The sequence below is a fragment of the Aspergillus alliaceus genome (assembly GCF_009176365.1).
Source record: "Aspergillus alliaceus strain CBS 536.65 unplaced genomic scaffold BDW43scaffold_10, whole genome shotgun sequence".
Classification (NCBI taxonomy): Eukaryota; Fungi; Ascomycota; class Eurotiomycetes; order Eurotiales; family Aspergillaceae; genus Aspergillus; species Aspergillus alliaceus.
Genome location: NW_022474693.1, coordinates 103,170 through 119,690, shown reverse-complemented (window position 1 = coordinate 119,690; position 16,521 = coordinate 103,170). Strand labels below are relative to the sequence as shown.

Genomic DNA, 16,521 nt, shown 5'->3' with positions numbered 1-16,521 from the left:
AGGACCAACCTGGGGTATCCTGTGGACCTAGTCCTTGAATAGAACATTGGGAATTAGCCCTAACAACATTGGATCACTTAGGAGAAGGGACTCTTGGAAAGATGGGCTGAATTGACGCCAATGATCCGCACGCAGCCTTGATTCTCAGAGTAGCTAGGCTGAAAGTCCTGATTGAATCTACGTAATTATTGAGGTCGTCCTTTGGATATCCAGCTCTAACCTTCATCCTCGGCTACAGCCCTGATGCTACGGTTCAATTGGTCCGCTGAAAAACTCGTATCGTTCTCAAGGGTGCCGCCGACACATGTGACTTGTCTACCAATGTTCGTCGGGGGAAATGATCGGATTCAATGCAAGGCCGATTGTCCGAATAGACAGATTCGGTGATAAGTAAACGCGAAAACGCGAACAAGGCCCACCAATAGAATAAATAGCAGCGCCAACCTAGATCGACAATTGATTTACTTGATTGAATAGATTTACTTGTCACACATTTCGCTCAGCTTTAGTTACTGGCCAAGCACTAAAGTCAAGATGCCTCCCAAGCCTCTTCGAACCATCGCGGCGAGCCCAAGGGTCGTCTCCCTCCTCGACAAGCTGCATCAGCAGTCGCAGGCGCAGGAAAGCACCCTATCGATGTACGCTTTCTGGATAGGATACCTACTCAAGTCATTTTTCCTTGGCAATTTCTGGTCTCAGAAGAACGACGACTACATGCGGGACAAGTTCATCGCACTAGAGCGGGAGAAATGTGAATTCATCTACCTCCTTGCCCGAGCGACTGGGGCACGCAATATCGTCGAGGCAGGCACCAGCTTCGGAGTGTCAACAACGTATCTGGCTCTAGCTGCGGGTCAGAATGCGCAAACTCAACCCGGCGAATGCGATACCAAGGTCGTTGCAACAGAAAAGGAGCCTAACAAGGCAGCAAAGGCGAGAGAGCATTGGAAAGATGCAGGTGAGGAGGTTGAGCCCTATATTACGCTACTGGAAGGGGATTTGTTGGATACACTGCCGGTGGAACTGGACAGTACGGGTCCAATTGATTTATTACTTTTAGACAGTATGTGCATATCGTTCTTGTCACGTGCACGGTTGGCTAACTTTTGGATCAAGTATGGACACCACTTGCCCTTCCCACGCTACAGCTGGTACAGCCTAAATTGCGTCCGGGGGCAGTGATCATCACCGATCTGACACAAGTCGCGAAGGGTCTTTACAAGGAACTCTTGGAATACATTTATGACCCCAAGAATGGCTTTCGGACGATGACTACTCCATTTAACGGGGGATTAGAGGTGACTGTATATTTACCCGAATAGGGTAGGGCATCACTCTATGGCTGAATATCGCAAGGCAGGCGTCTATAGAATATGATATGGAATGGCCCATTAATCGTGTTTTTTGGCTTGCGTGGCCTTTTCAGCTCCGATACCGCGAGTCAATCCAGCTGTATTGCCAGGCACTACCTTTCATTACCTTAAAAGCCATCGTGCCTACGTAATACTCGTATCCTTTCGAACGCTATAAACTGCAAGACCCCGATCATCGACAGTGATTATCGAGCCTGAAGGGCAGGTTACATGAAACGAGAAGCCGATGCTGGGAAAGTTGATTTTAATTTCCGTTTGAGGCTCATTCAGTTGGATTCCCATCAATGCAACGGTGGGCTTTTCCTTCTCAGACCAATCTTCATGGTCTTGAACGTTCCCTGATGGTATCAAAGTGATGATGGGCAAGGTTGTCTACGTGGAGACAAGTACTAGTTACTGGTCCCCAGAGAAAGATGGCTGGCCCTGCTTCTAGATTTTGCTGTGAATAGATATAAGGAATGGGATCGTTATGGTGATCATCTAGGATTGGACAGACAGTATACTCCCGTTTATATTCCATCCTGATATCTTCAGTGGTTATCTCTGCTTCTGCTGTGAAGAATTGCTGATGAGGCTGTTTTCTCAAACACAGAAACAGGGAACTACCCTGGGAAGGTTCTCAAATCAGACAAATCATGGTGTTTCTTTCTACAACCTCGTTACGGAGACTGATGGGTGAATCGTTTGGATCGGGAGGTGACTCGTGTTGGTCTTCGATATCAAGTATAAATAGGGAATTTAGCCACAAGAGCCGAGCGCACATAGAAATCACATCGGGGAGATTGGGGGTGATAAAAAATCAGACACTTTGGCGATAAGATGTTCATTGATGGCTCCCTTAATAGCATTGCAACTTTTATCATCCTCTCCATCCTGGTGATTTGCCAGGCTAAGGTCTCCATCAATCATCGCACACACCCAGGTATGGTCAATGGCAAATACACGCACTGTCTCCATGGGGAGATGGCTAGGATCGGTGATAAGATAGAGTGGAGGCACATCGACAAGATAGTATCGATCTAGCACCCAACGAAGGACAATCGCCCAATAGGTGGGTTTGGGAACATTTAACTCATTGTATCGAACGGCATCACCCTCTTCACTGCAGGTAATCTTCTTGGTATCCGACTTGTTACGATTTTCTTAAAAATCCTTAATCATTAGGTTCTACATTATTTTCTATAGTTTGCCGCTGCGGCATATTATTTCTTATTTTTTATATTTAATCAAGTGGTCCCTATGGAAGCTTTCTCACTTGTGACAGACCCGGGCCTTGGGCCACATTCAGTGCGTCAGTATTCTTTCATGTACGTGTAATTTAGACATGTCCTCTTCCTCGCCCTATATTCCTTAATTTGCTCATGGCCTTTGGGTATAGCTTTAAAGCAGATACCCTCCTCGTTTCTTAACATTCATTTGCTCACTAGTAGGCCAGGAGGAATGGCAGGTTCTAGCAAAATAATACATACTGAATCTCTCCGACTAGGGCAGCTCAGATATATCAATACTCGCTGGCTATTACAATTAATAGCGGTGAAGATTCCTCCACAGAGAATAATCAAAGTATGGGGCCGTGTTAAGTTCCTCCAACTGCCCATCACTGGCATCATAGTCCTGATAGTAAGCCCCGCAGTGTGGTGCGACATAGGGCTACTGGTACCGTCTGATGACAAGTTCAGTTCAGATTTACACTCCCAAGTACTTATGGAGACCTTTGGAAGGATCATGAGGAATGGCTTGTTAAGGTATAGCTTCCCGAACACAAAGAGCCCGCTCAGAAGGGAAGCCTGTCGCTGTGGCTCCACGGACAGCTGCAGGTTGAGACGTCCGATTTTTCAGCACACATTAACAGGTCATTCTAGGTGCCCAATCTTCCAGCATCATACTTTGTTGGTCTACGAAGTTCTGCCTGGTAGTTATTCAAATTTTACTCACTCTACTGCCTGCGACGGGAAACAATGGAAAACGAAAAGGGGGGCAAACAAAACCAATTTTCATTCAATTTTCAGCCTTAGTCGTGACTAGAAATGCTCAATTGACGAGTTGATCTCTTCTAATCAAGTCCTCCACAAGCTGCAAAGCCAGTGTGATTCCTGCAAAGTGGCCAAAATCCTGGAGGCGTTGAATGATCCATTTCCGGGCTTCACTGTCTACTACTGATGAATTCCCTGCAGCATAGAGACACCAGGTCAACATATATCCGGCTGAACCATTAGTGTGGCACGAAACATCGATGGCGTGACTCATCTCAGACGGCGAATATACAACCCCCAAAGCCTGTGGGACAGTGGCTATCGTATCATTTCCAAGCTTTGACAAGATTTCCAGAGTGTCTAGAAGCTGCAGCTCCATATGTCGCTGGACGGCCGGTTCGAGGTCTGTGGCAAGAATTTGGTTTAAGAGATAGCTCATACAGCCGCAAACCGTAGTTTGAAGAATCCGCGTGTTGTTCCAAACTCTGATAGCCCAGGAGTTCGGGTAGAGGTCAAATCGGTCCTTGTAAAAAACGGCTGGGTCCCCACCGGACTTTCGGAAAGTCGTATAGGGACATTTCATCGAGAGGGTCCCAAAAATATGCTGCAACTCCGCCTGAAGAACAGTCGCTTGTTCCAGTAATCCAGGCCAATAACTTTCCCCCCGATTCCTGACATCCCAAAGAAGGTTTGTGCACTGGGTGGCCACAACTCCGAGGCGCCAGAACACAGTCGTGGTGTCCACGTGCTTGCTTGCTTCTTCCTGCAGCTCAGCCATGTCTTTCGGAAACGGTTGGTCACCTTGAATACAGGCAGCTACCATATCCGCGCGGACTTGGTTGAACATGAGAATTGCGGCCCTGGTAGAAAATTGACCTTTGCCCCGGGCAACCACCAGCGCTGCAGCTCCCCGAACATGTCGAGCCCACGACGCAAAGTCTGAAACGTGCTCAAACAGTCCTAAGGAGATCACCGACATCAAGGTGCTATCTTTGATCGACTCGGCGGGTGACGCTAGCGCAATGTTCACCTGATTGATTGCTTCGGAATACTTGACGCGCGCGTGCTTGGCTAGCACAGGCTGTCGAGTTGTATTAGCTAGGGTAACGAGGCCAACAGCTGCCATACTGGCCACTAGCGTGGGATGGTGGCCATCGGCTGTATAGGGAGCCGGAATGTAGTTAAGATATCCACTCGACGGAGATTGACAGCTGGTAACAAAGTTGTGGAGGAAATAATTGACGCCTAGTTCTTCATGGCTGGGGTTCAAGCTGGGGGGCGGTTTTAGGCCAGAATTGTAATCCTTAGCCAAAATAGTCTTCTCTTTGTTAGCCCTTTTCTCCTTCAACCGTTTGATGGTGTGACCTGTCTGGTTGCGGAAGATGAGATCCCATTCGTCTCGGTATCCGGGACAATCTTCGCGCATGCGAGTGCACTGTCCACAGTGGGGACGCTGCTGATCACACTGTACAGTGATAAGGCGAATTAGAATAAACCTTGCCGCCACAACATGCGAAAGGAAAAAAAGGAAAAAAAGGAGAGAAGAAGACGCACGCGTCGCTTGACAGCCCGACAGTTGCCGCAACTCCGGGATACTCTTGCGTACAACCCACTCCTCGGTGTCATCCTGACTCATCGAAGCGCGGAGGGGCGAATCCGAAACGGGGATCTCGGCTGCAAGGCCTCTGCTGCCTAGCTAATCCTGGTAATTTAAGGAAGCTTAGCCTAGATAAGCTCTTGTCCTGATGGATATATTCCAGGACGGTACAAAGAGCGCAAGGCTAGTTTCCGAAGACAGGCAATCTCGTTTTGGATAGCCGAAGAGTCCGTAATAGCCCCCACCAAGATATGAAGGTCATCGCGTTAAGCCTCTCTGGTTAGAGGACACGGAAACTAAATTCGTGGGGGCCAATCGGAGCCCTATTGTCCTCGCAGGGCTAAGCCACCTTAAAGCTGAAGAGCAGAATGCATCATAGGAAGAGCACAGACCATTCAAGTCCAACCTACGCTTGTCTCCTTTGGGTATTCGAGATGCTCCGCCAATCAAAATGCTCTCCCCGAACAAGCCCTATGATCTCCGAAGTGTATCGACGATGAGGCTGTACGAAGTAGTCCAGATGCAATCCCGAAGGACGGCGAATATAAAAAGAAACAAATCGTTTTGATCACAGATAGCATCCGGCAAGTTCTTTTCTATCTTTCCCCTTTTCATCCTCTTCATACCTCTCTCTGTCTATCTACTTGGTTTTACATAGCTTCTTGTCCCCTACCTATCGACTTATTTACTACTACGATGGGCAAGTTTGGCGAAAGGGATGGCATAGCTATCCTCCAACTCATTGTATTTCCGTTTATCTTCGCAGCTGCAATTTTCATCTGGAGTCGGACTGGTTGGAGAGTCGGCAGCAAGATTTGGCGATATGCCGTCACGCTCTCTCTCCTTCGGATTGCTGGCAGTATATCTACCTTAATATCCATCAATCATAGCTCAGATGGAGTTACGCGTGCCGAGAATGTGTGTGAGCTGATTGGTATTGCACCTCTGCTGCTGACCTATATCGGAATCCTAAGACAAATGTGAGCTGTTGATGAGAGACCTCTGGAGCTTGATAAGCGAGAACTAACAACGGCGTCTCCTATCAGTGACACAAATGAAAGAATCCCTCCCAAACCTCTCAAAGGAGTGACCGTTTTCGGCATTATTGGCCTGATTCTTGGCATTGCGGGAGTTAGCACCGCCAGTGTTACATACGCCGAGGTTGACGGGCATTTCACTTACACCTACCACCCAAGCACTCTTGCCAAGGCATCCATGGGTATTTTCATTGCTATATTCGCCATCACCGTCCTGATCACCGTTTGGCTGTACTTTCAGCTCCTGCCCACATTGAGACGGTTTCAAAAGAAGCTATTCATGGCCACTGCTCTTTCCACTCCCTTCTTAGTGGTCAGGTTGGCCTACTCGGCGCTTGGCGATTATGACAGCGATGATCAGAGATTTGGTCTCATCGGGGGTGACGATACTATCTACCTATGCATGTCTGTGCTGGAGGAGATCGCTGCCATGGTCATCACTATGGCTTTGGGAATGTTAGCTGTGCTGGAGCCAGATTTCGTAAGGCTCACTCGACCTGAGCAGGTGCAGGAGGCCCAAGCCGAGCCAAAATACAGTCCAGTCTAGTTTCCCACTTGATAGTTGAGTGGCGGAATTATTAAGAGTGTGAACTTAACTTATTCTCACATTTTTCGCTTTCCTTTGCTTTTTCTATTTTTTCCTTTTTGTTTCCTTTTGAGTTGAAATATTTATACATTTCATGATCGCCATGGACTTCAAACATTAGAATTACGAAATAGGTACTGGATACAAGAAGCCCAAGGTCAAACAAATTTTAATTAAATATCAGATGTTAACTCTTCAATTTCCGATACCCTCCTTTTGCTTATTCTCTGCCTAAGATGGGTAAATAAAACGACTCATCGAGGTTCAATGCTTAATTTTTGGCCAGGTCTAATTAAATGTCCGGTGACCTCAACACTTCTTCCTCCTTTCCCTACTTGCGAGTAAGTCTGACTGCCATAGAGTCCCGAAAACTAGTAGGACAAAAGGGCGTGACAGGGTAAATCCTAAGTCAAGGCCATCGTGCACATCGGGCAGTTGGGCCTCGGTCTCAGGTAGGCTGAAACAGAACCGCAGCTTTCTCCGTGGAACTGTATAAGAGAGATCTGGAAACAAAATATATTGCTAGGGTTGGAAATCTGGGAAATTATGGCTAATAGAATGTATTTAAATGATCTCAGACGGCGTTTATGTGATCTCTTAATAAGAAGTGGAATTGTTCAAGGGGACTGACTATTTTTAGAATGTGTTAATGATAATATTAATTGATTAAGTAATTTCGTGTCTTATCTGTAAAGATATAGTGGCCCTATGCGGTCTGAAAATTGATTTTCATTTGACGTTAAAATGGATACTTCTATAGCTTGAGGTAGAAGAGAGAGCGAGAGATTTAAGTCTTCCAGCCCTAATTAGTAAGCAGTAATGCTTGAGACTGTAAGAGTAATTACAGCACCGGATATTTAGGATTATTTATCTTCAGAAAATAGAGACTCATATTTGGTATTAATTACTATCAAATATCACTAGCTCAAGTTCTAGGTCACATGAGCATGTCGGAAATCCTTCATCCTTAATCGGGCTCTATCACTGGCCAATTTAAGTAAGGAAACAAATACCCTAGAACGGTAGAAACATAAAACGATGTGGCGCGCTATATAGATCCTACACGTTGGCAAGCTGTTCTTTATGAAGTAAGCTATCTTATTAATGATACCGAACATCACAGTTGCCACCTTTGGTTTGGCCTAAGGAAGGTGAGTGAGATGTTCGGGTATAAACCGTGGGGGCCATTATTATTGACACGTCCCAATTATTTCGCACCAGCCGCCGGGCTGAGGTTCATACTGCAAAATTCGTTGCCGATCCCAGTCCTCAGAGGCTCAGCCATTATCGGCCGCAGCACCGACAATTGACGGCGCTAAACTAAAGCTGGTAATTGAGATGTTGAGCTACTAATTTTTGGGGCCGTTTTATATAGAACGTACTGAGTATCTTAGCACTAGCCTATTTAAGGTTAGTCCTATGAGATTGATTGCCGATCTTTATTCCAAGCCATCATCAGCCGCAGGACCAGCACACTTCCTACCCATTTTAGGTAGGGCGGTGGAAGCTGTTGGGGAATATGACGACATGTCAAGGTTGAACAGGCGACTAAGAAGTGCTAGAATATCTGGAGAGTCCAGACATTGGAGGAGCTCCAACTGATCCACTTTGAGAGACCAAGACTACTACCTATAGACTATACGGGCTGCGCCTTGGTTCACGAAGCGTCACCGTGTGATACTAGGCTCGCCTATATACCTGAGTGTCTATATATAACAGGTTTGAGTACCCGCTTCCCTAGCTTGGGCTGTCAGTCATTCCACGCTTTCTCTTTGTCATTCTTTCAATACTCCTCAACCCTTCAAAATGAGGCAGTTTTCATCTTTCACTCCTGGGCTCCTATCCTTAGCTTCGCTTGCTACACTCACGCAAGCGGAGTTAGGAAAGGTTTATTGGAAAGGACCTTGTGGCCTAACTAATGCTACGGGTATCAGTGAAAGTGCGCCTATGATCTGTGGAACTCTTGAAGTGCCATTGGACTACACAGACTCTCACTCCACTGATACTTTAACCCTTGATCTTGCTAAGTGGCCGGCAACCAAGAAACCAGCTGCAGAACCTATCTTATTCAACTTTGGGGGTCCTGGTATAAATTCTTTCGAGGGCCTTGCATTATATGGAGACGAATTCCAAGCGTCAGTTCACAAACAGGCGTTTTCAATCCAGAAACTGACATACATTCATTCTTTAGTATCCTGGGAGGTAATAATGATTTGATAACGTTTAACCCTCGGTTTGTGACCCTTACTCCTATGAGCTTGTAAACGTTTCTAATAATCACTCCTAGGGGCGTTGGAAACACCATTCCGTTCGCGTGCTATATAAGTGACGCCTCTAGAAACCTTGCGTCTCTTCAAGCTCCGGCGGACGGCACGGCGTCCAACACAGCCCGGGGAGAAATATGGGCCCAGAGTGCAAATATTGCACAGGCATGTTATACTCTGAATAACCGGACTGGAAGCCTCATTGGCACCAGTTTTGCAGCGAGGGACACGATGCAGGTCCTTGATGCTCTCGAGGGAAAACATGCTTTGCTGAACTACTGGGGTAAGAGCCACTATTCCACGAATTTTAGTGGCACACGTTCCTAACTGTCACATCCCAGGATTCTCTTATGGCACGACGGTGGGTTCTGTCATTGCAGCCATGTTCCCCGAAAGAATGGGACATGTGGCACTTGATGGTGTTGATAATCCAGCTGAGTACCTGAATGGACAGTACGTGGTACCTTTCTCATATCTATATAAAGATTTTGAGAGACTATCTAACCCATATTACTCCTTAAACAAAGCTAACATTCTCTTTCGCCTTTCTTAATAGTAATCCATATGCAACAGAGGACGCCGACAAGGTTTTACAAGGCTTCTGCCTGGGCTGTCTTGCCGCGCCAAACCTCTGCCCTCTAGCGAAAATGTACAACAATGCCACAAACTTAGAAACCGCGATTTATACAATACTCGAAACGCTCAAGTTCAATCCCATCCCAATCCCAGACCAGGGTGGCCTTGTGACTTACAGCGACGTCAAAGCCATCATCTATAACGCGCTATACGTCCCGAGTGCCTGGCCCATGACCTCAGAGCTCATTTACTACGTACAGACCCGGAACACCACCGTCCTTGGAAATCCCAAGGTATACAAGACCTTAAAGTCATACGGCATGTCAGCGTCCTTGACTTCATCTTCCAGCGAGATCCACACAGGTGTCACATGTTCCGACAAGGCGCGACAAGGCAGCATGAAGGATGTGCTACCGTACATCAAGAAAAGGGCATCCCTGAGCAAAATAGCAGGTGATGGCTCTAGCACTGACACAAGATGCGCACAATGGAATAAGAAGATGTACGCCAAGGAACGTTACACCGGCGACTTCAATGTGAAGACAGCTCACCCTTTGTTGGTGTTAAGTAACACCTACGACCCAGTTACTCCGCTTTCAGCAGCGAAGAACCTGACCGCTACCTTTGAGGAGAGTGTCTTGCTCGAGCAGAATGGCTACGGTGTAAGTGTTTCCCAGTATGCTTTATGCAAGGATGCAGCTAATCTAACTTGCGACAGCATACTACTTTGTCTATGCCGTCCCTTTGTAAGGCTAAGGCCGTCCGGGCTTACTTTAAAAATGGAACGTTGCCCGCCGACGGGACGATTTGTCAGACCGATGTGCCTCTTTTTACGAACTTGACGTATGCAGATTTGTGGTCGAAGAATTTCAAAAGAGGTGTTGAGTCTGTGGAAGATGCGAACGTTCTCAAGGCCTTGATGTCGGTTCGTGAGAAAATGTCTCGACGCAAGCTCTGGTGAGGAGGTCCATGTTTCACTGCTATGATACACCGTCTCTGGGGTATTCATAACCAGATGTGTGATTAGATCGGTGTTATTTTAGGGGTGGAAAATGTACTTCATGTAGCCTAAATACTATGTCTAGCCTAGGCTGCGGCATATCGTACGACTTGGATGTGCACAAGTTGCAGTTGTTGGATACCGGGACGAGATACACCAACTGCAGATATCTATAGGATGCCCAACTGTATATCTTGGTATCCAATAAATACCTGCTCTAGTATAAAATTTGCTAATCTACCCTGACGGTCTCGTCACCTGGTATCATGTGATCTGCTGGCTTCCCCGCAACTTATGATGATCATTCTTACTTCTTCCTCTCCTCTTCATGTTCAATTTCTCGTTACCGGGCTGCCTAGGTTGATGTTAGTTGAATACTATGATGGTCCTAGACTGAGTCCACCACACTATCAAGTAATAGTTATAAAGCTGTTATGGGTCTGACTTACAGGCAGCCCTATATCATGGGAGGAGGCTCTGCCTAAGGCATCGCTGCCAAGCCTTTACCACAAATATTTCGTACGACGCGTTGTTCCTGTCAATTACCTATTTCTTCTTGTGCAATAGGCACGCTTAGGTTGGAACAAGCTTATTCGTCCCGTAACAAAAGCTGACAAATTGACAAGTCTCTATTTTAAAACTGAAATATTTTATATTTAGTTATAATAATACTACACTATACTTTTCTTAACTTACTAAATAAAATAATAAGTAATGTTGTTGTATTTATTATTAAACATTATTAAACTAATAGATATAGAGTAAATTATAAAGTATATAAGGTATATGTTACGAGACGACGTGGAGCTGAGGGTCATGGTTTTGGAAGTCGTCAGAACTCACGCTTGGCTGCAACTTATTTTTTGTACGCACCCTAACTGGCCCGCATATTGGCAATAGACGGCGGGCCAGGCGCACGTAGTACTACTATTAGCAGGTAGTAAACATATGGATAGCATCCTCCCATACTGTATACACGTAGCAATTCCGCGCTTTCATTTTATGCTTCGCTAGGAAGATTCTAGATTATGACAAAGTGTGGCTATCTGGGTGAAAACTGCAACAACCAGCGCATGGTACTAGAAGGACATTGATGGACGTGATGCTATTCATATGGCGTGGGCGTTCTCGAATACAGCTCATGTGCCCGCTCTGCAGCGCCATTCTGCCATGCATAACAAGGGTTCGATGGCTCCCATTTCTACGCTAAGGTGTGCTGTCCACTTTGAATACCTCCGCCAAATGGCTCCTCGCTGGAGCCGACCGGAGATCCGCCCTTGATACGAAACGTCGAAGGAGAAATCGCACGTTGACGGGATATGATCTCATCATGGCCTGTAACGGACCGCCTAGATTCTTCCACTATGCATTTATAATCGAGAAACCACGGACACGGTTCATGGGTTTACTTCGTTGCCCGTGCCAAGAATGTCGACCACGGAGGACGGGACCGTTGAAAGAGCCCGCTCCGCGATTAGGGCACCCGGAAAATAGCAGTATATAAGGCTAGGAAACACGGCCAACAGTATTAACTATCAACATACAAACAAACTTCATTTGATACTCATCCTTCAATACTCCTATCAAAAGGACTCCTACCAAGATGGCTCCCATCCACGTTGGCTGCCCGCTCTTCGATTACCAGACGATCGACGTCATTGGACCATGCGATCTGCTCAATTCCGCGAGTAAGATGCTCCTGGAGGGTATCAATTACTATGCCCCCGTGGATCCGAAACTTCTGGCAAAGGCGCCCGAATTCGTCTTCCACCATATCGGAGAGACCATGGAGCCGGTGCACCTGCTTACAAGCTCTGTAACAGTGGTTCCTACGGTTGCGGTGGACGACGTCCCCGAATTGGATATCCTCATCGTCGGTGGGGATATCCCTGCGAAAACCAAGCTTCCTCCGAAATTGCAGGACCTCATTCGCCGCCACGCTGCCTCTGGCAAGTTACTGTTCACGACCTGCACCGGGGCCGCGGTTGTTGCAGCCACCGGCGCTCTAGACGGCAGGAGGGCCACAGTCAATAACCTCGAGTACAATTGGATTAAGAAGAGATACCCGAATGTCAAGTGGACAAAGGAGAAGAAGTGGATTATTGACCGCAACATTTGGACTGGGAGTGGAGCTGTGGCGGGGATGGATATGGTCGCCCACTGGATCAAAGAGACTTATGGGCTAGACCTTCTTATTCAGGCGGCATTGTCGCTTGATTATGAACCACGGGATGTTGACGGACTTTACAATGTTCTGCCCCAGCGGTACGATTCGACTGGAAACAAGATTTCCACGCATGTCTTTCCCGACGAGATCTGAGGTATTTTCATGCTGAAACTGCAGTTTCGCGTATTTGACGCCTGGAGCAGGCATCACTTGTCAAAACTCTAAAGATGATGAACCTGTCAGGCTAGAAAGTGTATCCATCCTAAAAAGATCATCCCAAAGCTTCTCATCTTCTATACTCTGGACTTCCGTAGTAATAGCGCTTTGTAGAGTGGGTAGATCCTGAGCCTGGGCGACGTGACGGCTCGAATACCGCACTGCAGGGCAGCGGTGCAGCCCTTGAACAGATGAGGCTCTGTTATTCGAAACCTTAAGCTCGTGATGAGCATGGCGGCTATCACGAACCTGTGCGAGATTCTCTTTTGCCAATGCATAGGAAGTTCTTACACTTCCCATGATCTCAGGCAGCCTCGAAAAGAGGCTCTTGGTGGGTATTTGCCTCTCCGGCGACGGCTTAATAGCCTGTAAATGAGACAACAGTGTATCAATGTATTCTTGTAGATCCACAGTTTGCTGTGCAATCTCCACGTTCCATTGGGGTACTTCTGGCAGTCCCACGGACAATCTGTACAGCACAAAGACAGTCAAAACAACCTGACACCACGCAGAAAATGGCAAGCAATTTTGCTCCGCCGCGGGAAGGGCGAAAAACGAATCGAGATATTCTTTCGTCGAGCTGACGCATTTGATCAAGTTGCTGATGACCATTGGATGTGCGGATAAGATGGTAGAACATTCCTGTGCCTTTAGAGATGGAGGTCTTCTCTGCCCGTAGCAATATACCAAGCCCATTTCTTGAATCCGAATCTTGACGGCATAATAGCCGTCGGTCAGCAACACTAGAAATTTTTCAGTCAGCTAAATGGGAAGCCCCCAGACCTTGAGAAGTTCCTACCCGTGTTACGAAGATCCGGGGATAGGGATGACCACCATTCTTCTAACCACGTCGTGAATCGTTCAGCATGGATGTACAACCGAGGGCTATAAATGCCTTCTGACCGGTGAGTCTCGCAGACTTCCTCAGTGAACTGTAGCAGCTTCGTCATTGGGTATATCAAGAGGTCTGTCTCAAATTCTGGTTGTTGGTGCAACATCATCGCGCATCGAAGCATGTCCATGTGAAATTGGAGATTGTTGGGCTTCCCCGAAGACACTGCTATTCTATTAAAGTCAGCTCAAGCCCATTAGTGCTAATCCAGGTGGGACATGGCATCTTACATGTTAGACATGTAATAGCAGCCTAGATAAGCACGGCATGCTTCCCGGATATAAGTATCACTCGGCTCGGTTCGCTGCTCAACCAGGTCGGCAGCCTCTTGATCGAGGCGAAGGTCAATGGCCATGCTGATTGCGATTTGTAAGTACTGGTATGCTTGCTGACTTCCTGGAACAAAGTGGAAATGGAACCTGACACTGGTCAGCTTGCTAGTGGACCCTGATGCCGACAAAATAGAAGGTAATGTGGGAACTGAGATCTTACCAAGCAAGGTGGACGAGTAATCCCTGGAGCAGGTCTAGATCCTTCTCGCCAGCCATGACAACCCGGTGGCTGAGGGATTCTTTAAATTGTCTGATCAGAGCGTCTTGAAGATGACAGTATTTTGAGGAAGCAGCAGCAACGGCTGCAAGCAACAGGAAGGGGCGGTCTTCAGCCATTGATGCAGCAGTACAGGCGTGTGGAAGCCGCACGAATGGAAAGTAGGATGCCATGCCGCGGAACCTGTCTATGAGGTACTCGAGGACGACAGGACTGAGTCCCAAGTCGGTGACCCACGCGGCGTCCATGGCAGTGGATGAATCCCACGGATTTCGATTTTCTAGGGTATTTTCAGTGGTATTCTGGCTTTTGCTCGACTCCGGGCCTTCGCCCACTTCAGGATTAGACAGGTACTCTTGGCCCATCCATTCAGTTGTTCGGTGTGGCCTGTCGCTAGAACATTCGGGAATTGCAGGCGGTCCAAAATCGGTATCAACCGGGGGTTGGACTCCACCAAGGGGAGCACTCGAGCGCGAAAGAAGACCGATGATATTGGTGAGCTTGGACTCAAGGTCAACTAGTCGCCTTCATCCCCTCCCTATCAGCAAAACTGACCTGCTGACTGGAGAGCCCTTCTAGGGTCACTTACGGTTTCGCTCGTTGTGAAACTGGAGCTCGCTGTCTCGGCTCTGGAAATACGCATTGAGAGTTTGATCTGGCACATCTACACAAATTAGCCTGAGATGAAGTATACGGTCAGGGATGTGACGCGCACTTAGTACAAGGCTGTCCCTCTTCGGGTCGAATACATTTCACCTTGAGGACACGGCATTTTTCGCACGCAGGTGTCACTTTCTTCCGCTGACGAGATGAGACCATCAGGGTTGCGTTATCCATCGTCAGTCACTCATATCTTTCGTGATCTCTATCTTGTACGCTCGAAAAATGAGGGGCTTCTATATGCAAGACAGTTTTATATCACCACCAAATCAGTTGGCTGACAAATCCACCCTCTGCCCCTCATCTGAATGGTATGCAATGAGAGGGAGCATCGTTGTTGAAAGCGGGTCGCTCCCGCCGCCTCCGAGTCATCTGACCGCGTAAGATTTCACAATACCTACATTATGCAACATCTTCAACTATAGCCTCAAGAATAACAGTGTTAGCCTGAATTAGTGCCGTAGTGTCTTGATGTGGCTGTGTGGTAAACTTCGACAACTATAGTGTAGATAACAGTAACCGGTCGATGGCGGACCCACCCGCGGGAGGGCCCGAAGCCCTTTGCACGCCACAAACACCCAGGAAACGCACGCCAGCTTCTTGGTTAGAGATTTCCAGGCCTGAGTATCGATGGTTTCGGACAGTAATTACAGTAGGGGGCCGGCTACAGCTCAATGAAAATTTTCTATACAGTTCGGAAAAACACTAAAAAATTGCCTTTTTTGATCAAGATGAAGCCATATTAGGTTCACCATGCAAATCTATATAGAAAAGATTTTTAGATGCCCCATTTTCTCGGCTCGATAAGGCCCGTGTTGGGGTCTAATTGAGGTTTTGGCTTAGCCGGCTCATAAGAGCTCTATTCTCATAGCACTTTTTAGCAGTAGGACGCCAATAACGTTCTATACTAGCCATACTTTCAGCTGAAATATAACGCTGTATATCTCCTATATGCACTAGACCATTCAATTTGGCCTGACGTTTAGATCTGGTGTTTAGATCTTGCTGAATTAGAAGGTCGGCTTCTCTCCTCTATTATTCTATCTAAAGCGGCAGAGGCTATGGTGCCTTTCTCTGCATTATGTAAAGCGCCACGTAGAATATGATCTATAGTAGAAGAAAGCTCTACTCTGGAGCTGCGTACTAAAGTGTTTTCTTGACATATTGAACGTAGAGTTATAGGCGTTCTGGTGATCGATTCAAGCAGTGGAGATGGTGTTTCATAACTACTACTACTGTTACTACTACTAGTGGTGGTAGTGATAGTGGTAGTAGTGGTGGTGGTAGTAGTAGTTATATGAGATGGAGAAAGCTCCTTGAAATTCTTAACTGTATGGTCTCTATTATATATTCACAATATATTCTGCTCATCATCTGTCCAATAGCCTATTTTCTGCAGAACAAGACTAGGATTGAATGTTTCTTGCCAGCTACCTTGATTGTAGGGGGTGTGAAAGCTTTATCATGTATACCAGGAATATCATATAGAAAGTCAACTTTCTTAACGCTCACCATAAAGACGAGAGGCCTTATTGATCTTGGCACTGTGAATCCCCTTTAGTTATTGAAATGGTATAGAACCAAGCAGTTGAAGCCAGTGAGTTAGATAAGATAGAATAGAAAGAAGCAGG

At 46.8% G+C, this 16,521-nt stretch overlaps 5 protein-coding genes across 5 annotated transcripts; 3 read left to right on the top strand and 2 right to left on the bottom strand.

The window, feature by feature from the left end:
• Window positions 1-534: 534 nt before the first annotated feature.
• Window positions 535-1,322, top strand: BDW43DRAFT_298486 (O-methyltransferase; the record flags this gene model as incomplete). Its single annotated transcript, XM_032044560.1, has 2 exons — window positions 535-1,030; window positions 1,117-1,322. The coding sequence occupies 2 exons, from the start codon at window positions 535-537 to the stop codon at window positions 1,320-1,322; spliced, it is 702 nt and encodes a 233-aa protein (XP_031902714.1).
• Window positions 1,323-3,404: 2,082 nt separating this feature from the next.
• Window positions 3,405-5,132, bottom strand: BDW43DRAFT_317844 (Zn(II)2Cys6 transcription factor; the record flags this gene model as incomplete). Its single annotated transcript, XM_032048593.1, has 2 exons — window positions 4,901-5,132; window positions 3,405-4,811 (listed from the first exon to the last, which is right to left on the bottom strand). The coding sequence occupies exons 1-2, from the start codon at window positions 4,970-4,972 to the stop codon at window positions 3,405-3,407; spliced, it is 1,479 nt and encodes a 492-aa protein (XP_031902713.1). The 5' UTR covers window positions 4,973-5,132.
• Window positions 5,133-8,044: 2,912 nt separating this feature from the next.
• BDW43DRAFT_317842 (alpha/beta hydrolase) lies at window positions 8,045-10,367 on the top strand (the record flags this gene model as incomplete). The annotated part of the gene is made up of 6 exons (XM_032048592.1): window positions 8,045-8,701; window positions 8,758-8,799; window positions 8,854-9,113; window positions 9,172-9,283; window positions 9,387-10,068; window positions 10,125-10,367. Exons 1-6 carry the CDS (start codon window positions 8,373-8,375, stop codon window positions 10,365-10,367), a joined length of 1,668 nt encoding a protein of 555 aa, XP_031902712.1. The 5' UTR covers window positions 8,045-8,372.
• A 1,576-nt stretch (window positions 10,368-11,943) lies between these two features.
• Window positions 11,944-12,961, top strand: BDW43DRAFT_268498 (class I glutamine amidotransferase-like protein). The gene has a single exon (XM_032041129.1). The coding sequence runs from the start codon at window positions 12,010-12,012 to the stop codon at window positions 12,724-12,726; it is 717 nt and encodes a 238-aa protein (XP_031902711.1). The 5' UTR covers window positions 11,944-12,009; the 3' UTR covers window positions 12,727-12,961.
• BDW43DRAFT_317839 (uncharacterized protein) lies at window positions 12,787-15,117 on the bottom strand (the record flags this gene model as incomplete). The annotated part of the gene is made up of 6 exons (XM_032048591.1): window positions 14,946-15,117; window positions 14,820-14,894; window positions 14,174-14,755; window positions 13,912-14,100; window positions 13,589-13,854; window positions 12,787-13,532 (listed from the first exon to the last, which is right to left on the bottom strand). Exons 1-6 carry the CDS (start codon window positions 15,065-15,067, stop codon window positions 12,787-12,789), a joined length of 1,980 nt encoding a protein of 659 aa, XP_031902710.1. The 5' UTR covers window positions 15,068-15,117.
• Between the last annotated feature and the right edge of the window lie 1,404 nt (window positions 15,118-16,521).

Coding starts and splice junctions, on each gene's coding strand:
- BDW43DRAFT_268498 (XM_032041129.1), top strand. CDS start 12,010: ATGGCTCCCATCCACGTTGGCTGCCCGCTCTTCGATTACCAGACGATC.